The 23,176-nt window shown below is 49.8% G+C and overlaps 8 protein-coding genes across 8 annotated transcripts; 3 read left to right on the forward strand and 5 right to left on the reverse strand.

The window, feature by feature from the left end:
• Positions 1 to 1,201: 1,201 nt before the first annotated feature.
• Positions 1,202 to 2,396, reverse strand: LRP88_02016 (uncharacterized protein; the record flags this gene model as incomplete). The annotated part of the gene is made up of 2 exons (XM_083238687.1): positions 1,202 to 1,937; positions 2,026 to 2,396. The coding sequence occupies 2 exons, from the start codon at positions 2,394 to 2,396 to the stop codon at positions 1,202 to 1,204; spliced, it is 1,107 nt and encodes a 368-aa protein (XP_083105795.1).
• A 663-nt stretch (positions 2,397 to 3,059) lies between these two features.
• LRP88_02017 (dienelactone hydrolase family protein) lies at positions 3,060 to 3,988 on the reverse strand (the record flags this gene model as incomplete). Its single annotated transcript, XM_083238688.1, has 3 exons — positions 3,060 to 3,579; positions 3,632 to 3,662; positions 3,751 to 3,988. 3 exons carry the CDS (start codon positions 3,986 to 3,988, stop codon positions 3,060 to 3,062), a joined length of 789 nt encoding a protein of 262 aa, XP_083105796.1.
• Positions 3,989 to 5,335: 1,347 nt separating this feature from the next.
• On the forward strand, positions 5,336 to 6,814 carry LRP88_02018 (amino acid/polyamine transporter I; the record flags this gene model as incomplete). The annotated part of the gene is made up of 1 exon (XM_083238689.1): positions 5,336 to 6,814. One exon carries the CDS (start codon positions 5,336 to 5,338, stop codon positions 6,812 to 6,814), a length of 1,479 nt encoding a protein of 492 aa, XP_083105797.1.
• A 2,439-nt stretch (positions 6,815 to 9,253) lies between these two features.
• LRP88_02019 (pectin lyase fold/virulence factor) lies at positions 9,254 to 11,012 on the reverse strand (the record flags this gene model as incomplete). The annotated part of the gene is made up of 8 exons (XM_083238690.1): positions 9,254 to 9,707; positions 9,759 to 9,832; positions 9,884 to 9,970; positions 10,024 to 10,363; positions 10,414 to 10,448; positions 10,501 to 10,516; positions 10,564 to 10,628; positions 10,680 to 11,012. 8 exons carry the CDS (start codon positions 11,010 to 11,012, stop codon positions 9,254 to 9,256), a joined length of 1,404 nt encoding a protein of 467 aa, XP_083105798.1.
• A 1,318-nt stretch (positions 11,013 to 12,330) lies between these two features.
• LRP88_02020 (DUF4267 domain-containing protein) lies at positions 12,331 to 12,816 on the forward strand (the record flags this gene model as incomplete). Its single annotated transcript, XM_083238691.1, has 1 exon — positions 12,331 to 12,816. One exon carries the CDS (start codon positions 12,331 to 12,333, stop codon positions 12,814 to 12,816), a length of 486 nt encoding a protein of 161 aa, XP_083105799.1.
• Positions 12,817 to 13,097: 281 nt separating this feature from the next.
• Positions 13,098 to 13,455, reverse strand: LRP88_02021 (uncharacterized protein; the record flags this gene model as incomplete). The annotated part of the gene is made up of 2 exons (XM_083238692.1): positions 13,098 to 13,277; positions 13,327 to 13,455. The coding sequence occupies 2 exons, from the start codon at positions 13,453 to 13,455 to the stop codon at positions 13,098 to 13,100; spliced, it is 309 nt and encodes a 102-aa protein (XP_083105800.1).
• A 4,001-nt stretch (positions 13,456 to 17,456) lies between these two features.
• Positions 17,457 to 19,287, forward strand: LRP88_02022 (uncharacterized protein; the record flags this gene model as incomplete). The annotated part of the gene is made up of 5 exons (XM_083238693.1): positions 17,457 to 17,752; positions 18,121 to 18,454; positions 18,512 to 18,762; positions 18,815 to 19,112; positions 19,168 to 19,287. 5 exons carry the CDS (start codon positions 17,457 to 17,459, stop codon positions 19,285 to 19,287), a joined length of 1,299 nt encoding a protein of 432 aa, XP_083105801.1.
• Positions 19,288 to 19,808: 521 nt separating this feature from the next.
• LRP88_02023 (DUF3176 domain-containing protein) lies at positions 19,809 to 22,378 on the reverse strand (the record flags this gene model as incomplete). Its single annotated transcript, XM_083238694.1, has 5 exons — positions 19,809 to 20,018; positions 20,110 to 20,132; positions 20,365 to 21,687; positions 21,758 to 21,963; positions 22,029 to 22,378. 5 exons carry the CDS (start codon positions 22,376 to 22,378, stop codon positions 19,809 to 19,811), a joined length of 2,112 nt encoding a protein of 703 aa, XP_083105802.1.
• Positions 22,379 to 23,176: the final 798 nt, after the last annotated feature.

Below are 23,176 nucleotides of genomic sequence, written 5' to 3' on the forward strand. Positions count from 1 at the left end.
TTGGCCCTGGTGTCTAGGCCTGCGATATTCGTCCCCCAGCAATATTATCATCTTGATACTAGCACCCGTGGGCATACAGTCATCAAAACAGTCCCATTAAATACGTGTTCGGATAAATCGAAGAAAAATCGCCAAAGGCCGATGCCAACCCAAATCCTCATCACAAGGACCATTTTCGATGTGTTGCAAAAGCCCACTCATATACCGAAAGGGAGTCTCGCAACTAGGACATTCGTAATCGTACTTTGGATCATCACAGCGATAGCTCGGGTACTGATGACAGTCGCATGCGAGGTCATCGACGACCTGGCAGTCGACTTCGGATGAGCACGTTCCAGCTTCGAGGTGCAACACCATGGCTGAGTAGGTTGCAAATTGGCGATTGCATCCCACGCAATCGATATCCCTGGCCGCGTGGATGATCTTGCGCTGTTGTCCGTGTGAGTTATTGCTCCGGCCTTGCCATCAACGACTCTGCGACAAACATTGTTGAGGTTGGACGGTGAAGTGAAGCGCCGCCCACATGTGACGCAGAGGTTATGTACGTCTACGTTGTGTTGCTCAAGAAGCCAATCGCCGTAAAAGATTTGATCGCATTTTATGCAAAAGTGGTGATCGTCTTTGAGGTGATCATCGAGGTCATCCGCGTATTCATAGCCTCGGGCACCGCAGAGGTGACAGACATTGTGTCGAGAAGAATCTCGCATATGCTGTTCCTTGGCAGCCTGAGAACGAAACTCTCTGTCACATCGGAGACACTCGTAGAACTGGTATGATCCCATCTCGTTTGTTGTTCAATGCTGCAACGCTGTGTCTGAAGGGGTTGAGGGGAAGGCTTTAATAAAATGGATGGCTGGAGGGTTCGCGGGGTTTGATCACCTGCACAGATGGCGGACGTTCGTAACCAACGCTGTTGGTGGCTGAGTATGCGACAAGCCTGACGGTTATTGGATACCTTTTGATCAACCTAAGTTAGCCCCTCTTTGAAGTACTTTCTATCTCATATTCACTATGCCATAACCCCCACGGCGTCTACGTTGTCTTGGTACAAATCTCTTACGAAAAGCTCATTAAACAACATATTGCGAGTGCATCCCAGTTCTCTCAACCATTTGCATGCCCTTGAGCATCTGACTCACTTGACCCTCCTTCACCTACGCATAACATTACATATAATACATCATCTATGCTTACATGGTATCTACAATGCCTCATCTAACCCATCATTCGCGTCGTCCTTTATTCGTAACAGTGAGCTCATGACATATTCGTAACTCATCATCGTCACCGTGGCCGCAGGAACACTCCGCGCCATATTGACCCCCATCCCATTATAAAGTGCCCTCCAACCCTCTTCACGGAGTATCGTGTGAAACGTATCAACGATGCCCCGATATTTGGCCTGCAGCATCATGCCGCTGAGGCCTGCACCCCGGAGTCTGGTAAAGCCACCAAGCCCTTCAAGGAACTCAGCTCCAGGGACCGGCCGCCTTTGGGTCTGCAGTCTGGTCCGAATAACCTCGTGGGGGTATGTAACACCACTGGCTGCTATCTTGGACAGAACTGAGGCAGAAAGGATGCTCACCCACTCAGCTTCGTCATCTCGAGAAGCACCCATCCCTTTTCCCGTGAACTTCGTCTTGAGGTATTCATAAGTAGGAAATTGAACTGCCACGTGCGAGAGGCCTAGCAAAGCAGCTCCGAGCCCGGAATAGAAGGCCCCCACGCCCTCAGTCGTGTACATCTTGTATGCGGCGTCAAGCGTCGAGTGATAATGCCAATGTGGCCGATAGATACGCTTCTTGCGGAACAGCCGACTTCTGCATGGCCGGTAGGCCTGCGACATAAGGCGAACCTTGACTGTCCAGATGGGGTTTGTGACAATTGTTGATGCAGTGCCGGCTGCAATGGATGAGAGGATGTTTACGGAATTTGGTCTTGAAGAAAGACAAGCTGGCTTGAGCATCAGCACCTGTATTTGAGGCTCCGATGGCCCTGATTTATCCGCGGCTAGGTATGTGTAACTCACGATAAGCTTCGGGTAATGTGACTTTGGAATGTTGGTACACTGTGAACCAGATAGCCCAGGTCGGAAGATATCCCAATAATAGAGGTCCCATCCCCCGATACATGCCCCTCATCCCCTCTCCCCTCCATATGACTCGTGCGGTCTGGGTAAGACCCCGGTAGAGCTCATGTTTGCGGGATCTGCTCACGAAGCGGACGGGGACGAGGCTGCCCTGGGCTTGGAGACGAATTTTGATGACATCTAGAGGGCAAGTAAATATTCCCGACGCGAAACCGCCGACTGCGCCTGAGAAGGCATTCAATTGCCCTTGTGTCGCGTTTGTCGCCCACGTTTCCAGCGGTGAGCGAGGGGCTCTGGGTGAGGGCATCGCCACATGAGGACACCCAAGATACTCCACGTGTAGCTTTAAGACTGCTTTAAGCTAGTTGAGGGAGCATTTGAGACATGACTAGGGGATCTGAAAAGCGATTTGCGATCAATTGGCGTCGTGAGATGAGATGATGAGAGAGTGAGATTTTACTCTTCAGCTGATAACGTGACCCAACTTGACAGGGGTCGACCATTTGGCCTCATAATTGGCCGGCCTTCAGTCGCTGCCCCACTCTTTGTGCCAGATTGGCTACCCTAGAGACACCAGGCAAGAACCCGGGATTTTCGGCGCAACTCGGAGGTCTTTGGGAGCAGGTGAGCTTGGAATAGTTGATATGTCTTTTCTATATGATATTGGTGATTTATTTATATAGATTTTGTCTGAGGTATTTCCCTATAACGTAGCTTCATGTGATATCCCCCTACCTGCAACTAATTGGTCTCGACAACTTGTAATGGCAAACCATTCCATACACCCTTTTGAGTTCCTCTGTCACAAGAAAGTCTAAACTGGCGAAGTATTCTGTGGTAGACATTACAGAAATTATTTCTCCGTACCAAGGGAGATAGAATAGACTTGAATGATTGCTAGGGGATGGGAAATTCTGGACCATCGACCACTTCCCGGGAAACAGAGAACTTCTCATCTGCGTATGCCAGACTATGGGCCACCCTTGAAATGGGTATTGAACCATGTAATAGCCTGATCCTCTGCCTCCGATGCCTTTTCCGCAAGACCCTCCTTCTCCATGGATGCACGAACACAGAAGCCATGTCCAGCCCCTGGATATATCTTGATCTCACCCCTCGTGACTTCGGACTTTGACTCGACAAGAGCCTTCATCTTTCCCGCCGTCTTAAGAGGAAATTGACTGTCATTATCACCCACAGCGACCGAAACTGGCACTGTGATCTTTTCAAAGTCGCCAGGGAAGCTTAACCCGCTAGGATGGCCGGTGAATGCTGCATCGATAATGGGCTTGCCGTCTACCTCGACACCGTGAGATAGGAGAATGGCAAGCTTGCCACCCCAGCAAAAACCAGCTACACCGACGGGAAGGGTAGAACCCTCAGCTTTTCGAAGCTTCTCAAAAAAGCTCTTGGTGATGGGATAGGTTTTGCTGAATCGGTTGCGTATCATGAAGGGCACTACGGCCCAAAGGGCAAGGAGCAAGTTATAACTGTGATAGTGTTAGTGGCATCAAGTACAAGGCGTGTAAGAGGCGTGCTTACCCTCGCCTGAGCCAATTTCCCGGGGCCATGGCTATGTGCATGCTGTCAAGGGCAGATACGGGAGCGGCATCCCCTGCCAAGTTAGTAAAGGACACCAAAAAAGCTTGTATAGCGCTCACCAATCATTACGTCTGGCATGTAGACCCTGTAGTTGCTCTTGTCGGCATAGTTGTCGGCCAAGAGTCGACAGTTGACAAATTTCCAGCCAAAGGCATCTGGGATGACCACGATTATTCCTTTGACTTCCTTGCCCTCGGAGGGTTCGACGACGTAGGTATCGAGATCGTGTAGCTTGATGGTCTTGCCTCGAGGCTCGCCATCGTGGATACTTCCCTTGAAGCAATCGGGGCAGGACATTTTAACTGAGTTGGAAGTTTTGTGCTTGTTTTTACTAACAATTCCAATTCTTTGAGGGCATCAAGAGTCTTTAATTGACATGACATGCTTCTAGGAGTTAACATGAGCGTCACTCGTGGCGGAGATAGCCTAAGTCCGATCCACGGTGCCGACTCGGCGAGGAGGCTGGCTGTTTACGCTTGGCCCCCTCTGTCGCTCAAAGTGTCAGCGTCTCATACAAAAATGCGCGGCAAATGAAGCCGAAGGCGCGAGGCCGAGTACCATGCTTGATGTAGTTCTTGGATATGCATAGCTGTGTCGTACGGTACTTACGTATTAGCGCACGCGTAAACCCTTCAAGCGCTGACGTCCCCAGCATCTCGGTGCATCTCTTTTGACGCGACAAGGCGAGGTTACAATGCTTATGGAACTTATGCTACGCGTCAGTAAGTAGTTTGAATCGACGCAGTCTAATATTGAACGGCGCTTGCTTCCGGCCCCGGACTCTTGTTTGCTTGCCGCGCGGTTGTGTCGTCAGACTGCCTCTGATGAAGCCTGATTTTGCAGGCACACGATGCATGGGTACCATAGAGTTGAAGGAGCGTTCTGCCGGGTTCATAGAACGTGAATAAAAAACCTATCCACTCTATATTGAGGACCCGCATCCTGGGTGCGCGAGAAGATAAATGATATAGTGATGGACGGACGAGGCCAGCGATATGGGAAGATTAAGATTGTCCAAAGCTTCATATATGGGATAACCTGGACCTGGTGAACTCCTTGAGATATTGTATGGGGAGTTACAAGTACCTAGTCTCGCGAGGGAAGTCGATATGCCCCTGTCGATATAAGGATGCACACTTCGGCAAGTCGATACGATCGTTAGCAGCATTGTCGGTTGAAAACTCCTGTAGCTTGCACGCAATATTTTACATATGCACCGGCAAGGAAAGCTACAATTTATTGGCCTTTTGGTTAACAAGGTAGGTAGAAGAGTCACCCACCAATGGACCAAGGTTGCTCGAAGACTTCATGGGGCTTATCTTGGACCCCTGTCTCCTCCAAGAATTGCTCGATTGGGAACATACGCGCAACCAATACCATCTGCCTCTGTATCGCAACACAGAAGCGATTCACTTGATACTGCCTCGGTTAATCTCTTTGCTGTCTACGCCCCCGCACATCACCCCAAGCCACTGGTGACACATTTATGCTTATCGTCGGAAGATCGCATTGCATCCATCCCGTGGTCAGGTTTCTCCACCTCCATGTCTCGGAGTATCTATTCAACGCGATAACACCCGCGTTTTAAGAAATGATCACTCTCTCACTCTTTCATTGTTCTTCAATGCTACTCAATCTTTAATCATGCCCGAAAAAGCCGACAGTGAAGCGCCAGAGGGTGCATCTGTGACATATGGCGAAGTCACTATCCAGACTTTGAAGCCATTCACGACGTTATCTGCCCTTGGCATCGGCTATGGAACCACAAACACCGCAGTTGGACTTCTTCTCGTCCTCGGCAGCACTCTTCCTATGGGAGGCTCGCCACTGTTCTTCTGGGGCTTCGTGGTCATGGCTCTGGTCGGCTTGGCTACAGCCACCACTCTTGCTGAACTTGCCTCCGCCATGCCTCATCCCGGTGGCCAATACATCTGGGTGAACCGACTGGCGCCACCACACTCACGGCGTGTTCTATCTTACATCACGGCAGTCATCAGTTGGCTCGCTGCTGTTGCGACAGGCGCCTCGGCGTGTCTCTCTGTGCCGACTGGTGCTTGCGCCATCATCTCGCTCCTTGACCCCAACTTTGTCTACAAGCGATGGATGGGCTTCGTTGGGTTCCAGCTTCTCAACATTATCACCGTTTGCTTCGCGAGCTTTGAGCACGCTCTCCCAAAGATCTCGAAGGTCATGCTTCTGTTTAGCTGCGTCACCATCGCAGTCGTCTTCATCACACTCTTCGCCATGTCGGACGAACACGCTTCTGCGAAAGACTTTTTCACTACTTCAGTCAACGTCTCAGGATGGACAAAGGGAGTTGCTTTCATCATTGGAATGAATGGTGCAAACTGGAGCTTCTCATGCCTCGACGTCGCTACGCATCTTGCAGAAGAGATGCCTTCACCGAGTACCGATATTCCGAAGGCCCTCATTTGGACGATTATCGTTGGCTTTACCTCCGGTCTCCTCGTCGTCACGTCAGTTCTCATCAATGTAACCAGCATCGATGGAGCTGCAGATAACTCGGCCGTCGCTCTCTTCTACCACATCACGGGCAGCAAGGCCGCGGCCGTCGGCCTTTGGGTGCCAGTCCTCATTACCACAGCCGGTGCAGTATGGTCGATCCAAACTTGGCAATCCCGTCTTGCGTGGACGATTAGCCGTGAGGCAGGATTCCCTCTTCATCGTCACCTCAGCAAGCTTGCACCGGCGCCGTTGCATACCCCCGTGTGGTCTCTGCTCTGGTCGGCTTCAGGAACCGCCATATTTGGGTGCCTGTATCTGGGCTCAGAGCTAGCCTTTAATTCTCTTATCTCTACAGGCCTTTTGCTCCAATACATTAGCTACAGCATCCCTGTTGTTCTAATGCTGCTACAAGGTCGACCGAACTTTCAGCATGGGCCCTTTTGGTATCCCAAACTTGGACTCCTTGCAAACGTGGCGATGCTTGCATGGACGCTGGTTGCATTGGTATTTTACTGCTTCCCTTATTATCTTCCCGTTGTGGCGGATGAGATGAACTACGCTTCTGTCGTTCTTGCTGGTATTGCTATTGTGACTGGGACTCTTTGGTTCGTGTATGCGAACAAGAACTATGAGGTCAAAGAAATTCTGGATGACTAAAGCCATCTCGGCTAAGATTTCTCTGTCAGCACTCGGGGACTCACAGCAGCACATTCCATCCGCTCAGATGAGTCTGAGATGTGGGTTGGTCAAGCTAAAGACTATCCAGTTCATATGAACAGAAAGCTTTTGCCTTGTTTCTTTCCATATCATTCTCCATGGCCTTGCTATTTCATAGACACAGACCTTAAGATGCCATTATGTTTACTCAACTGTGTTGCTTGCTCCAGTGACTGGCACCATGTCATTCTCTGGCCAACGAAGTGCCTGCCTCCAAGCCCAGCCGTTAGATTCTGAAGTTCCGTTCCATTTGCTCATACGTCCGAATTGCACTATCAAGAAAGTCTTGAATCATGTCGTGGTATTCAACCCCGTTGCTTTTGGCGATCGAAGCGTATCGAGAGCGGTTGGGACGCATTTCAAAGATAGGATCGACCTGAACCAGCGTCAGTAGAAAGTAAAAAAAGTGCCTTACAACTTGATGCTACCTCTATAACGCAAGGATGTGATCCCTGCTCCTCGGAAGTGAGTCGAATATCAACACACCCGCAGTCTCGACATCCTAGGGCTGTGTAGGCCTCGAGGCTGAGCTCGACGACTCCCTCCCATAGAGGATCACTCAAGGGCAAGTCTTCAAGCATAAATCCCTTGCTCACGGACCTCTCCATTCTTGAGAGTTCGGTAGAAAAGTCGACAGGAATCATGTCCTTCGCCCTCAACGTGTGGGGATCCCATATAAGTTCTGATATGCCAAGCACATCGGAATCCTCGCCGGTGCCGGAAATGGCGAGTGTGAACTCACCCCCACCAAGAAAGTTCTCTATCAGTATCTCCTGGTCTTTGAATTGCGACCGGAGCTTCTCAACCTCGTGTTGCAGATCTTTCGGTTTGAGGATCTTATTGGCACAGGTGATGCCGTTGCATTGTGAGCAGGAGGTAGGCTTTACGAAGAGAGGATAGGAGAGTTTCTTGACTTCGCTGTAATCCAAAGTATCATCACCGAATTTGGGTACCACAATATATGGACTCGTTGGGATTTTATAATGATCCAGAACCATCTGTAATCATCGCTGAGCGTCAAGAGTATGGTGGCGAGATCGTGCAGAAATACCTTGGTCTTTCCCGTATCGCTGCAGATGGCGAGTGTTTCAGCATCTGAGAATGTAAAGGGAATCTGGTACTCCTCAAGTAGCGCAGGTACCTGCGACTCCCGAGCTGTACCATGTGATCCCTTGCTGTAGTTAAAGACTACATCCCAATTCTTGTGCTTATGTGCTGCGATATCCTTGATGAGAGCCTTGAGGCCAGGCACATGAACGACGCGATGCCCCAGTCTTTCAAGTGCCTCCGTGATTCCCCCAATGGTAACGTCGTCGGCCAGGTCGGAATATTCATGTGGTGATCCACCATGTGCAATGTGTTCCACCTTGCGGTCGTAGATGAAAGCAACCGTAAGGGGCCACTCTCTGGACCTCCTTTTGGTATGGATGAATGTGTAGAAGGAGAGCGCCAGCCGTTCGGTAATATCAAGAAAAGCTGCAATAATATTGGTAGTATGGGATAGTCGAATTGGTGAGAAGCACGGTTGTGGTTTCCTGGTGATAACCTCGATAATGAAGACCGGAGGTGAAGGAGGTTGTAGCTACAGGACCGTTGGGCGGATTTGACAGGCTCGTAATAAGAAAACATTATCGAATTACGACGTTAGCGTGCCACGAGATATCGCCAAATCGTGACGTAGAGAACCCGACGAGAGGGAATTTGGCTGCCTTCACGACCGGAGCTGCGGTACAGTATCCCGCACTTCATTACTCGTGGCAATGCACAGTACAGTCAGTACCTCTTAGGGTGAGAGTTTCCCTCGAGGCGGGGATTAGGTTACTGCAATAGCTATCGGGCTATGTATTGGCGCCTGCACAGTGCTATCGCAATTGATCAATTTGGGCAACCAGTGTCAGAATGAGGAGACCAGTTTTCGCATTTCAGGTGCTGGCATATGTACCCAGATTCCATAGGAATTTCACGAGACTTTGATACTACTATGAACGATACCAAAGTCCCCTCAGACCTGCATTTTTTTTAACGATTTTTTTCGTAGATGTCAACCTCTGGGATCGCATCTAAATACACTTATCTACCGTAAGATCTCGCGAAATTCGAACAAAGTGGCGTCCTTATATTTCCACTCTTAGCCGCCTTAACTCTTAATCTAATTGGCTAACTTCTTTCCGGTTATTTCTAAAAGATCTGACTCATCAATTACTGTAAGCTGATTCGATAGCATGGCTAGCTGGCTTGCATTAGCCTGCATTAACTTGCATTAGTTGCACTTAGTTTTGTTCGAATTTCGCGAGATCTTACGGTATATCTGGCCTTACCGCATCGCCACCAGCAACAGAGTAGATCCTCAGCAGGCAAGGTTTCCGTCAGGATTCGTATCTAGTCGTCGCCAATCTCCCGCGAGATAGGATGAAACGTATCCTTCTTCCGCTCTATAACTCCGCTTCCCCAAGGATCAGTATCAATCCCGACAATCGGCGTCTTGCACTTCGCCTTCAACGCTGCCTGGGCCTCCTCGCTCTCGTACGGAACACAGTCAACTCCAATATCGCCATGCATTCCATCACAAATGATGACAGGTTTCCCACCACAGGGTGTTTCCACGTTGAAATCCTTGAGAGTGATGTTGGAGCAGACGGCGGATTCGCTCGCTGAGCACGATAGACGAGCAACAGCGTTTCCGTAGACTCCAGAGGTGTAGCCTGTAAAGTTCTCGAAGTGGATGTTTGTGATATCCATGCCTGAGGGGTACTTGTTGCATTCCTCGGCAGATTTGTTAAAGTAGCAGGAGTCGAGGAAGATACCATAGTCCATTCGTGCAACCCAGAAGTTTCTAAGGCCGGTATTAGTATTGGTTACGGACACAATTGAGTAGGTAGCCTACTTGAAGGTCACGTTGTTGACATATCCTGTGCCAGTCTTTTCACCAGCCCAGACCTTGATACGGGCACCGGAGTACTATGCAACAAGTTAGCTTGCACAGTCGAGACATAAATGGGATGAACTCACGTCGCCATTCAGCATCCAGACGTTCTCAATATGTACGTCATGAACATTGGAAACCTCGCCCTCATACTGGCCAAGCGAACCCATAGACTGCAACACAAGTTAGATCGGAGATCTGCCACACATCCTGCTAGAGCTCTTACCTGGCCGTGAGTGCCGTTACAATACATGGTGTTGACGTAAAGGTCAGAGCTGTTGGGCTTAGGCGAGAAGCAGTCATCATCAATGTTGACCCAAGCTCGCTCAATATGGACAGTTGAAGTGTTCATGGTGTTCATAAAATCCGTGTTCTTCGGGATGATGCTGCCGTTGTTGGACAAAGCAGTTGCCACGACGTCAGTGTATCGGATGTTCTTGGAGCTGACGATGAAGTTGTTCCAGCACGGGGAGTCCTTGAGGTGGATTCCAGAAATCTCCAAGTTGGTTGTATTCTCGGCGTAGAAGAGAATAGGTCGGTAGTACTTGTTGTCAGGGTTCAGAATGCTGCACAAGGGTAAGCCATGATAAAGACGGGAATGATGAGAGCAACTCACGAGCCTGTTCCAGCCTCGAATTCATTCCACCAACGCTGACTGGGTACTTGTTAGCTTCCATTCACCCAAAATGAGAATTAGGCGTACCCCTGGCCCTCGATAACTCCCTCGCCATAGATCTTGATGTTCTTACCTCCCCACTTCCAGAACATAATCGACTTCTGGAAGGGGTGGTACCAGGCATTCTCCTGCCAGTACTCAACGTCGTCCGTAAACTGTTATTATGTTCAGTATATGCGATGTTTAATCGAGAGGAGAATTCTTACCCTAATCTCGCCGTCCAGGTGGATATGAATGTCATTGAGCCCTGTCAAGTCCAGAGCTTTTCCGATGACAAACGTCTTTCCCTTTGGTAGATACAGTGTGCCACCACCATTAGCTTTCAACACACCCCTCTTGAACCTCCCCGACGCATCGTCATGATCGTTCTTAGATGGGCGAATAGTGATGATCTTGCGGTGGCCATGGTGTGGTGGTTTGTAGGGATGTTTATCGCGGAACTCTGACAAGTCGCGAGGGACTCCTGCGGGGAGGCTCACAGCTTTGACAAGAGTCAGAGCCAATGCCCCCACAAGATAAAGAGCCCGAAAGGAATGCATGATGGGAATAGGGACGCCGCGTGAGAGACTGGGAATGGAACCAGCTGCCAGACGCAGGAGAGCGAGGTTCATGCATTCACTGACCCCCATCCTTATTTAAATATTCGGCCTTCGACGCATTTCCTTTCCGACCTCGGGATATTCTTCCAGCGACCAGCTGCATCTGCAGCTTGATCCTCATACCACCAAGGCCCTCTGTGATCCATACTACGACGTAGTATGGGGTCGCCAAGCCGGCCGGAAAAGTGGTTCACCAGGTTGTCGATGCGGGGAACCGCTGACTCGCCCAGCAGGGGATGCGACGATCGTCTTCCTATTCAGCTAGGTGAGCCAACTATTGGTGGAATTATCCATCGCCATTTTACCTATGTTAGTTGCTCTTTAAGTTTAAGCTTGATCCTGAGGGGTTGGGAATGACAACGGCCGGAAAAACGGATACGAACAACAGGCCGAGTCCTTTTCCGACATCGGCACATTGCATAGCTCTGTTCTTCTATCCTTGTCTTCTTGTACTTTGCGGTTTTAACTGTCAGTGGCTCGCTCGAAAGAGGCCAGGGCGAACGGTTCCTTTCTAGACAAGGCTAGCCCAACATCATTTGTGACGTCTAGATATCCCGTCGCGACAGACAACGGGTTAGCATCTTGCACAATCTTTCCACCAGTGAATGCAGCCAAGTTTATGTCCTGTCTCTATCCAATATCTACCCAACTCATTGGAGTGGTGATTGCTGGTAATAACGACGGACAAGAGTGAACCACTGGTAACTAGGACAGGCACTTCCACCAACATCGGTAGTTCGAGGTTGATAACACAATGTCTGGATGTTCGAATCTACCAGGCTATCAATGAAGTTATTTGTAACGTATTTTCTCTTTTTTGTGCCCCCTCAAGAATTTTGACCCGTGGCCTGCTCAGAAACACCCTCTTCTTCCAGCGAGATCGAGACCTCTTTGTGTCTCAAAATTCCAATTCGTTGGTATCATTACACTTCTGCATGGTAGCTCCTCAACATTCATCAAACCCAGCCAATTAAGCCAGTAACAAAGCTGAGTTACGGCACGCTCTTTCAGATGCGACTAAGGTCAATAGCCTTGCCGAAAGCATCAGGAGTCATCCCAGGACCAGCAAGACTAACCAATGAGGCCATCGCGATCACTCCAGCTATCGGTTAGTTAGCTCGCCGGGTTTGACAAAATCCGGATCCGCGGGCCTAAGACAGCCTCCATCTCACCCGCGTATGACCTCATCAACCATTACTCAAGCCTCTCTTGATCCAGACCTTCTCAATCGCCAACAATACTGTCAAAATATTCAACAATGACTACCCTCAATACAGTGGTACCCGCTCTTCCCGTTCTCCTGGGCCTAACCGGTGTTGGAGTGGGCGTCTACAGCTTCGTTTCGCCCACCAACGCCATCCGCATGTTTGGACTGCGCGCCCCTTCCCCAACCGATAAGAATCTCCCTTCACCACATGCCGAAGCCTTCCAAAGATCCGCTATATACACCTACGGCATCCGCAACATCGGCGGAGGCCTTGCCAACCTCGGCATCTTCGCGTTCTGGAAACTGTCTCCGGTGTGTCAGACCAACCCGGCCGCGTCGGATGCTGTGAGACAATGTCTGGGAATTTGCCTCATTTTGGGCACCACTGTTGGACTGGGCGATGCTTGGATTATTCGACAATTCGCCAAGGATGAAGGGGTCCAAGGGGAGGCCAAGACTGAGGCAGCCAAGGCTAGTGTTAGCCACGCGATCACGGCAGCCGTCATCTTGGCGACAGGCGTCTTCTTGGCTCTGTAACGGTTTTGGGGCGACGTAAATGGGAGCTATTGGTATGCTTTGCTTACTTATATCAACTCATCTCCGTGAAACTCGGTTCTACAAAATGCCACCATCCAACAACCTAATCGGTTCATACAACTTGAGCAACTTATGAATATATGTAATCTACAGCCGTGTGCCTCGAGATTTTTTCAATGCAGTTAATCTAAGTAAAAAGGATGATAAAGTGTTATTAATTCATCGCTAGCTGCTCTACAGCAGATGTTCACACGCTGTGAGATGGCCGATGGTCCAACCATCTACTTCTTCCTGTGCAAACCACCGGTATCACCTGTGTCATGGATGGCATTGGGAACAGCCCTCTCCACACTCTCGGGCAGCTTCTCCTGTAGCTTCTGAGGAACAATGGAAGCCTCACCTCCTCCCTTGGCGTGCGACTTGTTGGTGGACTGGCCGGGCTCGGAGCCAGTAGGATGGATCTTGCAAGTATTAGTGCATTGTACTTTGCACGTCTGACGAGTAACTTACAGCCTCGGGAAGCTTCTCCTCAAGACTCTGGGGTGCCTTTCGCTGCACGGCTGTGGGAACCTTGGAATCGCCTGTGGCATGGGACATGCCCTGGCCGCGCTCGTTCTCCATTGGCATCATTCCAGACATGGTGGGTGATATTTTGTAGTATGTGCGAGACTTTTGATACTTGAGAAGGGAGTTGTGTAGTGTTGTTGTAGCTGCTTGATTCTAATAGTGCAAAACTCGGGACTGTGGATGCGGGTTTTATATCTTTTCCTGCTCAAAGGATTCTGCTAGACTGGGGAGGATTGGTGAAATAGTAGACGTCATGACTTCATCGTGATCTAAGAGGACGCGTAGAGCCGCGCCGTTGCCATAGTGCTGCGCACGTAAGCTTGCTGTCTTGAGACGCATTCCTCAGCATTCTTGTCTCGTATCGCTGGTCCTGGGAAGATCGAGAAGCCCAAGTAAGCATAACGGAGTTAATAGAGTCCGTCCCAAACCGTTTTGGTCATCATCCACTGGCTTATTTCGACGCGATCGACGGATAGACCGTCACCACTGGGGAAGTCATTAGTCGATGACGTCTTCTATTCTAGAGCATCAGCGGATGGTTGTTTTGCGAACACTGTATGAGTCATTGGCATTGATAAATCATCGTGGAAATGTTACCTTGTTTCAGTTTCCCATTACAGTCGTGATAGACCCCAAGCTCCAAGCTCAGAGCGCTGGTGGTTGTTACGGTTAGCAGGTCTGTTATCAAGCCAAGGTCAATGACGATGTGGCTTGTTTCCACTACCTACCCTAAGACCTTCTGTAAAGGATTCGTCAAAGCAGATATGGTCGCGATTTGTGCATAGTCTTTCAACGAGTATGGGCGTATCTTTGCGGGGACTTTTGCGAGTGCGAATGCGAAGTGTGAACACCCGCCAACACAACGAGGCGCAATTCGCGTCGGCAGCGTCACTTATCATATACACATCTGCGAAGTAGCATGTATAACCTATGTTGACTCGGTACCTGTTGAAACATATCGTCCACTTCTGCCTCTGGCATAGCGGTCTATTCTGTTCCACAACAGCCTTATGCGCAACGCCCACAACGCCTACAACGCCCAGCAGTGAATCCGTCCTCAGACAGCCGGAGGGCGATTGTATTGGGTGCCAGACTCTCGACCCAACCACTTTCACAGTCTATAAATTCGTGTCGTCGTCTTTCGCGGTTCTTTCTCCAGCGTTACGGATGAAACTGAAGTGTCTAGAAAGACCATTACTCCCAAGCCCACACACCTTGCACTCAACATTTATGTCCTGATCCACATCTAAAGATGCGTTATTTCATATTCATAGGGCCGGCTGTAGTCGGAGTAAACTTTCTGCATTATGGGATAATGACTTCACATTGTATCTTTTTGGTTTTGCCTTCTAACGTAAATCTCAACTTGGATACCATACTGGATCGCGCCCCTTCGTGCGATGGTCTCTTCCACGCAGAATCAGCATAGAAAGTGTTGATGCCCAACATCTCCATCCCAAGATGTAGTTTTCATGCATGCTTACAGTGCAGATGTAGGCCTCACAGTTGCGTTAGTGTCCTCTAATCAACATCGCGCTGCGGAGTTGTGCAAGTTGCCTCCACGTCCAATCATCATCTCCCCAGTTGCACTTCTCGCCTAACTTTCAAATAACCCCTCATATTAGATCAGCTGCTCTATTCGACTGCAGTTTTGCTGTAACTACAAAAGCACCACTCAGTCTTCAGTGAAGCAAGCGCACCTCGATCTCACTTCACTTCCCCATCATGACACACAACCACTGATATCCTCCACCTCCATATCCTCAATCGAATATCTTTCCACAAAATAGATTTTGAAGAAGAGGACAAAGAGAATGTGTGAGTTTCACTGCCTAGGATAATTGACTGTGGCCCCGACTGATGGGTTTCACTCGCCCAACTAGGGAACCAACAACGAATTAATAGACGACTGAGGTATTCTTACCTCTCGTCCTCAGAAAGTTGGCTGGTATTGGCTGAGAAACAGCCCATTCAGACAGGGGTCTGGGTCAATCACAGTAACTCAAGAGACGAGGTTGAGTGACAGGAGAATCTTTCATGTGGCTAGCCGTGTTGATTCTTATCCACGTAGCGTCTTCCATGTATTTGAGCGTTGCGCTCAAGATAATTAGTGTCTCAAGACTGTCCTATCCATTTGCCCACTCATCCATTAACTTCCACATTTCCCAGCGGCAAACACCCTTTCTAATGCGGTTGACTGCCCGGTGCCCCCGGATTCAAATGCGGATTCAGTGGCAGTTCATGTATAGGCGGTACGGTGCTTCCCGGCAACTCAGGCTGCTGCCATCCAGTCAAGGGCAATTCGTGGACAGGGGGCGATGCGTATGGAGGCAATCCGGACTGTGGGTGATGCTGAGGGGGTAGTTCATGGACTGGAGATGAAGCTGTGGTTACTCCCATATGACTAGTATCCTTCTCGAGTGCTCCATAGGCCGCCGCTCCGGCTTGAGGATAAGTCCCAACTGGTTGAGGTTGAGGCTGAAATTGGGAAAGATTTGAACCAGCAGGGAGCTCATTTATACCATTCGTCAAAGTTGGCGCTGTCGCTGGTGCAGCTGGCGGGTTCTTCTTTCGGCGGAGACGGTAGAGGATACCTCCTATTAGTGCCGCGGCAGCAGGGAGTCCTACGCCGAGACCAGCACCAAGGCCGGCTTTCGAGCTATGATGTATCTTGTGGTGGCTGCTGGAAGACCCGTAGTCGCCTCCCGAGCTGTTCTCGGACGAACTACCACCAGCCCCTGTGTTGCTATCGGAGGATGTACCGCTCGATTCTGTTGGGAGAGAAATTCCGTCGGCGCTCGTCGCTTTCCCCGTTGCTTTTCGTTTTGTCAGTTATAGTTCTCTTGGACTGCCACCCATTCAAGTCCCTTCGCTCGTACCTGATGATGAAGTATTTGTAGAACATCCCAGCCCGGACGGCATCGTGACGCCCATACTCTTGCATAGAGATCTTGAGTAAGCCTCAGCGCTTTCACGGTCGCTATCAGAGCAGGCTTCGTGCAGACAACAGATCATGGAATCGAGGAATGTGCCATCTTGGCAGATACACTTGATGTCTAGATCGCTGCATGTTGTGTTCGCTGATGGCGACTGGCCGTCGAAAGTGGTGAAGCAAGATGTCTGCAGCACCACAGAGTGTTAGCAGATGTGGTCGACTGTTAAGCAAGTTCGGGAAGGGAAGCTTACCGCGCATGATGGAAGTACTGGCAATGTATCTTGAGCCTCCGCAGAGGTTATCCAGGTGCACGCTGCCAATACCAACACTGCCTTCCTTGCGAGTGCCATTTTGAGTCAAACCCAAGATGCCAAGCATCCAGGGGTCTTTGACGACGTGCTACCCCATCTTTAAACAACTGGCAGGCTGCCCGTTTCTGCAAGGAAAACGCCCAATTTGGCCTTAGTGAAACGAGCTGAACACACGGCATCGATAACCCGGGGAGACGACCTGCAGGCTGGTATGATGGGGTTGAGATCTGCCTCGCTCTGATAGGCTCAGGAGTGGAATTCCTCGGATATGGGTGCCGGGTTGAGCCCAATCGCCACAATCATGGCCTCTAGCGCCAGCCAGATCAGCCTCATTTAACAGCCGCAGGGGCCTTGAGAAAGCCCACGGATGCCGCTTTTCCGGGAACTAACTGCAGCTGAGTTTAGCTGCATTTTTATGGTCGAGAGGGCGGAATCAGGGCCGTCACTTGATCAGGGGTCTTTAGATAACCCCAGGCTCCGATACGATACAATTACGACTTATAATTATTTTTAACTTTAGTTTATAGTAAGACATGCTGTTTCAGAAGATGTATAAATCTCTCTATTAAGACTTTAATATTATTATAATAAATAGTAAATTAAAGATATACGACTAATATCAAATGTCGGTGGTTGAAAAGGATTGACAGATCAGGGTACCACGTGGTCCCAGCGCTTGCCTTTTGGGGTAGGAGAGAGGGGAAAGAGCCTCGTGAGGCACCCCCGTCTGCTGCGTCTACATTACCTGATGTTAATTATCCACTTACGTACCTGGGTAAGGTAGCTATCGAAGTGCTTATGCTGCACCGCCTCGTGGCTTCTTCATCATGGAAGTCGCTCTCACGTTCGGCAGTCTGGGCGATATCATTGCCATCTGCCAGGTTGCCGTTCAGCTGGGACGTGCCATCGGTGTTGGAAGCAGGGTCGTTGGCGAGAGCGCCAAAGAGTACCAGGATTTCCGTGAGGACCTGGATGCCTTTGTCCGCATCCTGATGCAGGTTGGTCTGAATGTGTCTATTTCTCCTGATGGCGAGAAGTCTGACAATGTGATTCCGCAGGTTGTAGCGACGTATCAGCAGCACGAGTTTTCGCCCTATCTGGACGGCCTCGACAAGGCAGTTAAGTCCGTCGTAGAGCAATGTGGATCTCTTATTCAAGATACCCTGGAACATGTCGAACCGAAATATCATGAGAGTCTCCGTATTGGGGGCTCTAGCAAGAAGATTAATGATATATATAGGAAGATTGAGTGGTCGATGAGGGAGAAAGACCGGCTACGGTATACCCGGGAAAAGTTGCAAGATGGCATCCAGAGGCTTTCACTTCTGACCACACTCGCTGCCAGGTCAGTTTGCAGAAGGGAATCACAAGGTGATTGCACTGCCATGCTAACTCATGAGCTCTCACTAGGAAATCCGCCCGAGTTGATAATGCCACCCTATGTAGTCGAATCGAAGAAATCCGACAGCTGGTGTCTGACACCTGCCAAAGTCGCGAGGAGATATTTGAACTCCTGCGAGTTCAAAGCAGAGCGAGTGAGAATCAAGCTAAAAAGCTTGAAGATGTGAGTCAGCAGCTTGTGACTCAGGAGAAGAGCAGCCGGGATATTCTAGGGCTGGCCAAGGACACGTTCTACGGCATGCTTGAAGTAAAAGCGCTCCTCATTCAGATCTCCCAAACCGTTGTCAATCTACAGATCATGGCGTCCCACTCCATGTTCCTTCGTCCACTGGACCCGACTAAGGAGCTTCCCGTTATCCTAGAGGATGCCCTTGGAAACGAACTTCCCATCCCGGCTCAATGGCTTGATTCGTTAGAATGGGAAGTAAGCATGCACTCTTAGTTCTAAGTACAATGTACTGTTATATCTAACCCACCATAGGTGCTTTATGGCTTGCTCAAGGGCCACTTTAAAGGCCGCAATGGCTATGATATGGTGCTGAAGCGAGAATACGCCCTCGAAGAGAGTTCATCAGGGCGAGATCTCGATACGAATCGGCCACTTCACTTTTGCCTTCGAAGAGGGATGAAGATTAACATGAGCATGATATTTAATGCCTCTACCGTGGTCACTGGCGCTTGTCCACGATGCAATCTGGTGACAGATGTGCCGGAAGATGTCACAGTTCAATGGTAAGCAAGTCATCATGCCTTTATGTATAGTTGTGACACTCAACCCGTCTAGCACGAGGCCTGACTGCAGGATGTGGTTCCGCACACAGAAGGTTGTTATCGAGGCTTCAGAAACTTTGGATCCATTGCAAGGCAATAATGCCGAATCTGTGCCCGTTGGCCAGAGATCGACAATAGTGACAAGCCTTCCCGTTCAGCCTGCCGATTTCCAAAGAGTGCGACTTCTTCGCCAAGAAACCCCTGAATTGCAAAGCACATCCCCTAGTGGCGAGATGTATAATATTGAAATGGATGGGCGCAGGAATGAACGAAGACACCAGCCTGCCAGGGCCTTCCAGATCGGTAACAAAGTCTGTTGATTTCTCCATGTTGTTTATATACCGCGGTATATTAACGCACTGCTAGATTATCATTGAGGACGCGGATGGCGAGGTCGTCAAGACCTATGAGTTACCGACGAGCAAGGGCCACAACACCGACCATAGCGAAAGTTCAGCTGGAAGCAGCGAAGAAGTTAACTTTTGAGAAGTATTCGGAAGAGCTGCGGTGGGTAAGTAGACAAAAAAGAAGTCAGTCGTCGCATTGACCGAGGCAGCGGACGATAAGAACATCCGCTTCACCACTGGCGGTGTCGGTTAGCGCATGACCAAGGACCAGTTCATCCGTGAGGTGCAGAAGCTGGATTTCGACGCTGAGGCCTTCCCTGGACTATAGAAGTCTGTTGAGTGACGGCGATAAGTCTCATGGTATACGTGTTGTTGCAAATGGCAATGCATCACGGGAGCTGCTTTCGAGTAAATGTTGGGTGAATTTTCTAGTCTTTCATAGTCATCATTTTGAATTGACACCTGGATTAGCATGATCACTTGGCTTTTGGTATAAAGAAATGGATGCGAGTGCATGATTTGCGAGACGATAGAACCAGACCATGCGGACTGTATTCCAATGCAGACCCGAGTTTAATCCATGTATCTTGTTACAGACCAACCCGAAATTCAACAAATGGTCCGCCGTATCTAACTCGTTTGCCATCCCTGGTAACTATCTCAGAAAGCTGTACGCCCAGTCTTGACAGTCTTGATTACACCCTTCTCCGCCAGCGTCTCCACCAGATCCAATAACATATCATCACAACCAGGATACGCCATGAGATCCATCACAATGGGCAACTTCTCGGTTTGCAAGCTGATGACACTCTTGTAGATTCCAAAGTTGCTGACACCGAGGCCAGAGAGGCCGAGGCGGGCTCCGTCTTGCTAAAGTCTTACCTATCTTTGTAACTGTAGTGTATTGACTCGACACTGCCGATCTGACTTGGAACCTACCTGTCTTTGCACCGTCACGTACGTAGTTAATCGGCAAGAACACCACTAGGTATTCAGAAAACATGCCTAAAGTTCTTAAAAGCGGGGGCTCTCGTTCTTTCTCATGATCAATCTCCCTCTCTCGTTTTCTTCTCTGCTCTCTACACTTATGGGCTATCTACCCTGACACTCTCATACTCTCCCCTGTTCCTCCCTCTCCTAAATAACGATCCTGTCTTCGATGGGCTCCTGGTCGGCAACATAATATCCTCCCCTGACACATCTCCTGACACCCCACGGTCTTCAAGCACAATTCCCTCTTCCCGGTCCCTCTTTTCGAGGAGGACAACTGGCACAGCCTTTGCCTTTTCCTCAAGCTCATGGTACGTCTCCCCACCACTAAACACTCCGTTCGCCGCAGCCACCTGCGAAAAGACTGCCAACTCACTCGACTTCCAGGCCGGTAGCTTCGCCTTGTGCGTCGACCAGATGGTGGCGATAAGGAACATCAAGCTGCCCAGTGTAGCCAGCAGATGAAGGATAATCCATGGCCAGGCGACTCTGTAGACGGTGACGGGGAAAAAGGTGGTGCCAGTCACATTTTGTCCTTCATCAGCCCCGTTTCGAATAGTGACGCTCATTCCGCGGGCCATCTTTTCAAATAAGTCCCCAGGGCCGTGTTGCAACATGTCAGCGATGGGAGGGTTGGACTGTCTGCGGGCAACAAACCCATGCGGAGGATCTAAGTCGTCTTCTTCTGTGCAATTTTCTCGTGTCTCCATACACTTGGTAAATGTCTGCTTCATCAAGGCGCTGATGCTATAAACGGAATCTGAAGCGATGGTCCAGTTCCGGGATTCGTCCCCCAACAGGAGTTCACTCCTCCTAAATGAGGCGACGGCCGGATTCCAGGCGAGTGAATTGTTGGCATACTTGGGAAAGTCCTCTTCTTCAATACCGAAGTCAGGTTGAATCTGCCAGGAGCCCTGTATACGCCTGTGGTTCTCGAGGGTAGTCGAATTTTCCTCTAGTGTTCCGTTCTTGACGGCAGCTTTGTATCGCTTGATGCAGTAGTAGAGTGCGCACTCCTGAGCAACAACCTTGACCTTCGGCCATTCGAAGACCCCATTTTGTAGAGAGCTCTTATCAACCGTGATGAAACTCTGGGCCCATATCAGAGTGTCCATCTTGGTCATCGCTATCGTGCTGTTTTGATGGCCGGTGCCGAACATGACCATGTATAACAACTGATATGGCGAGTATATGTCATCGTTTCCGTCCAGGTTGCTCAGGTACAGACCATTAGGGAGGTAATATTCCGTGCACTCGTTGGCCCCGTTGGGCGATTCTTGGTCTTTAACCAATTCGGCAATCTGTAGTTTTTTTCTTCGGGCCACGCGCTTCTTCAAAGAAGATGCTATGTCATCGCACCGACTGTAAACAGCCAACGAGTCACTCGGTTTGTACTCGCAATCGGCTGTGGAACAGTTGTAGGCCACTTGGTGTTTGAGTCCCCGGTCAACGTCGGCGTAGCTGAGTTTAATTGAGATGTCCATCCCGGAATCTGGGTCTACTGTCGAGAGCATATCGTTATCTTCGGTTACCAGACTGCCATTCTTCACTAGGTAGACACCGAGAAGTTAGCTTGAAATGATCTTTTGACTCTTTTGATTTCCAAGAACGGTAGTTACCAGTAAAGGTGCCCTCATTGCCTTCAAACGAGGACAAAGGCACATTGACGACACCTCGAGAATAACTATCCGCAGTAGAAATTGAAGCCTCAGATTCGCGAGCCTCGCCCTCCTTTATTCTCTCTTGAAGCTGTACGAGTTGTTGAGCAAAAGGGTCGAGAGCGATAGTGAGGATGGTGACGAGGGCGCCGACTCGCACTACAGGTCTGTCAAAGCATGGGCTGTCAGTCTCAGACTTTTGCTTGAGGAATTGCTGGATGTCAGTTATTACCCGCCAAGAATACGAAGGTCCAAGAGGACCCTGAGACTCCCCAAAGGACCGCGGCTCGCAGCGGAGAAGTATTCAAAGTCGACAAGACGGCGAGGCTTGCTTGAAAACAATAGCCAATTCCATTGGCTGATGGTGCTTGCAAGCATGGCGAGGAGGCAAACTCGGCTGGTTGTGGACAAGGTGGAGATGACGGCGTTGAGGGTGATCATTGGGCCGTCAAAGACGCGTTCACCATCGAAGTTGATAAGGAGGATCACAATGGCAGCAACGGCAGCCGAGGCCAAGGCAATGGCCCCAATCTCGAAGATCCATTGTCCTAGAAGTGACTTGCTTGATATCAGTTGCCGCATAGCGAATCGATGAAAATGAGTGACAATGTGCGGCTAGGAAGCTCGAGGCGCTGGAGGGCTTTTAGGCATGACAGCCCCTGCAAAACCCGAGCACAACTCTGCAAGCCCAGCCCTGTTTGCCTTGGCAAGTTTTATCGCTGCCAATGGCAAAAACAGCTCTCCTGCCGTCAGCAATCTCCCTGTAAATCTTCCCGTTGTGGTTTCGGATGGAGGGGCCTCATAGGCTCATTTACGTTCGAGTGTGCTTGGCAGCGGCAGGCTCTGATCCCGCCCCTTTTCCTGAATAACTCATGGCAAGTCAGAGCAAACACTTGGATGCCCTGTAACGTGGGCTTAACTTTGGGTGAGCAAGCGGCTCCAATTCAAGTGATAGAGGGCTGGCCTATAAAATTGTCTTTGCGATGCTGTCAAACGCTCAACCCATATCATGTTCCTCGTTTAGTGTTGAGAAGTTAGACAGCTTGCAGTAGTCGGGGAGGTTGGGTTAAACCCTGCTAAGGAAAACTGACAGAAGACGGCACAGAGGACGGGATGTATATGCAGTCATCTTTGGGCCCCGAACCGAACTCTGAGTAGCAAATGAAATCCCGCCGGGTTTATTTTCGTACTCGGTTAGGCAGGGGAAGTATGCAGCCAACACAAGTCGGCCGCCCGTCCCGATTGTGAGGTTGTACCAAGGCACCAATGCACTGTGCATGTCTTGGCAGGCGGGTTTCATTAGGAAGGTAGTCTACGCGGGAGTGGGGACGTCGCTATATCCAGACAAACGATTAATTGCAATTGACTTTCGTATCTGAG

Source organism: Fusarium phalaenopsidis, assembly GCF_050370095.1.
Source record: "Fusarium phalaenopsidis strain FUZ10S chromosome Unknown contig_32282, whole genome shotgun sequence".
NCBI classification, from domain to species: domain Eukaryota; kingdom Fungi; phylum Ascomycota; class Sordariomycetes; order Hypocreales; family Nectriaceae; genus Fusarium; species Fusarium phalaenopsidis.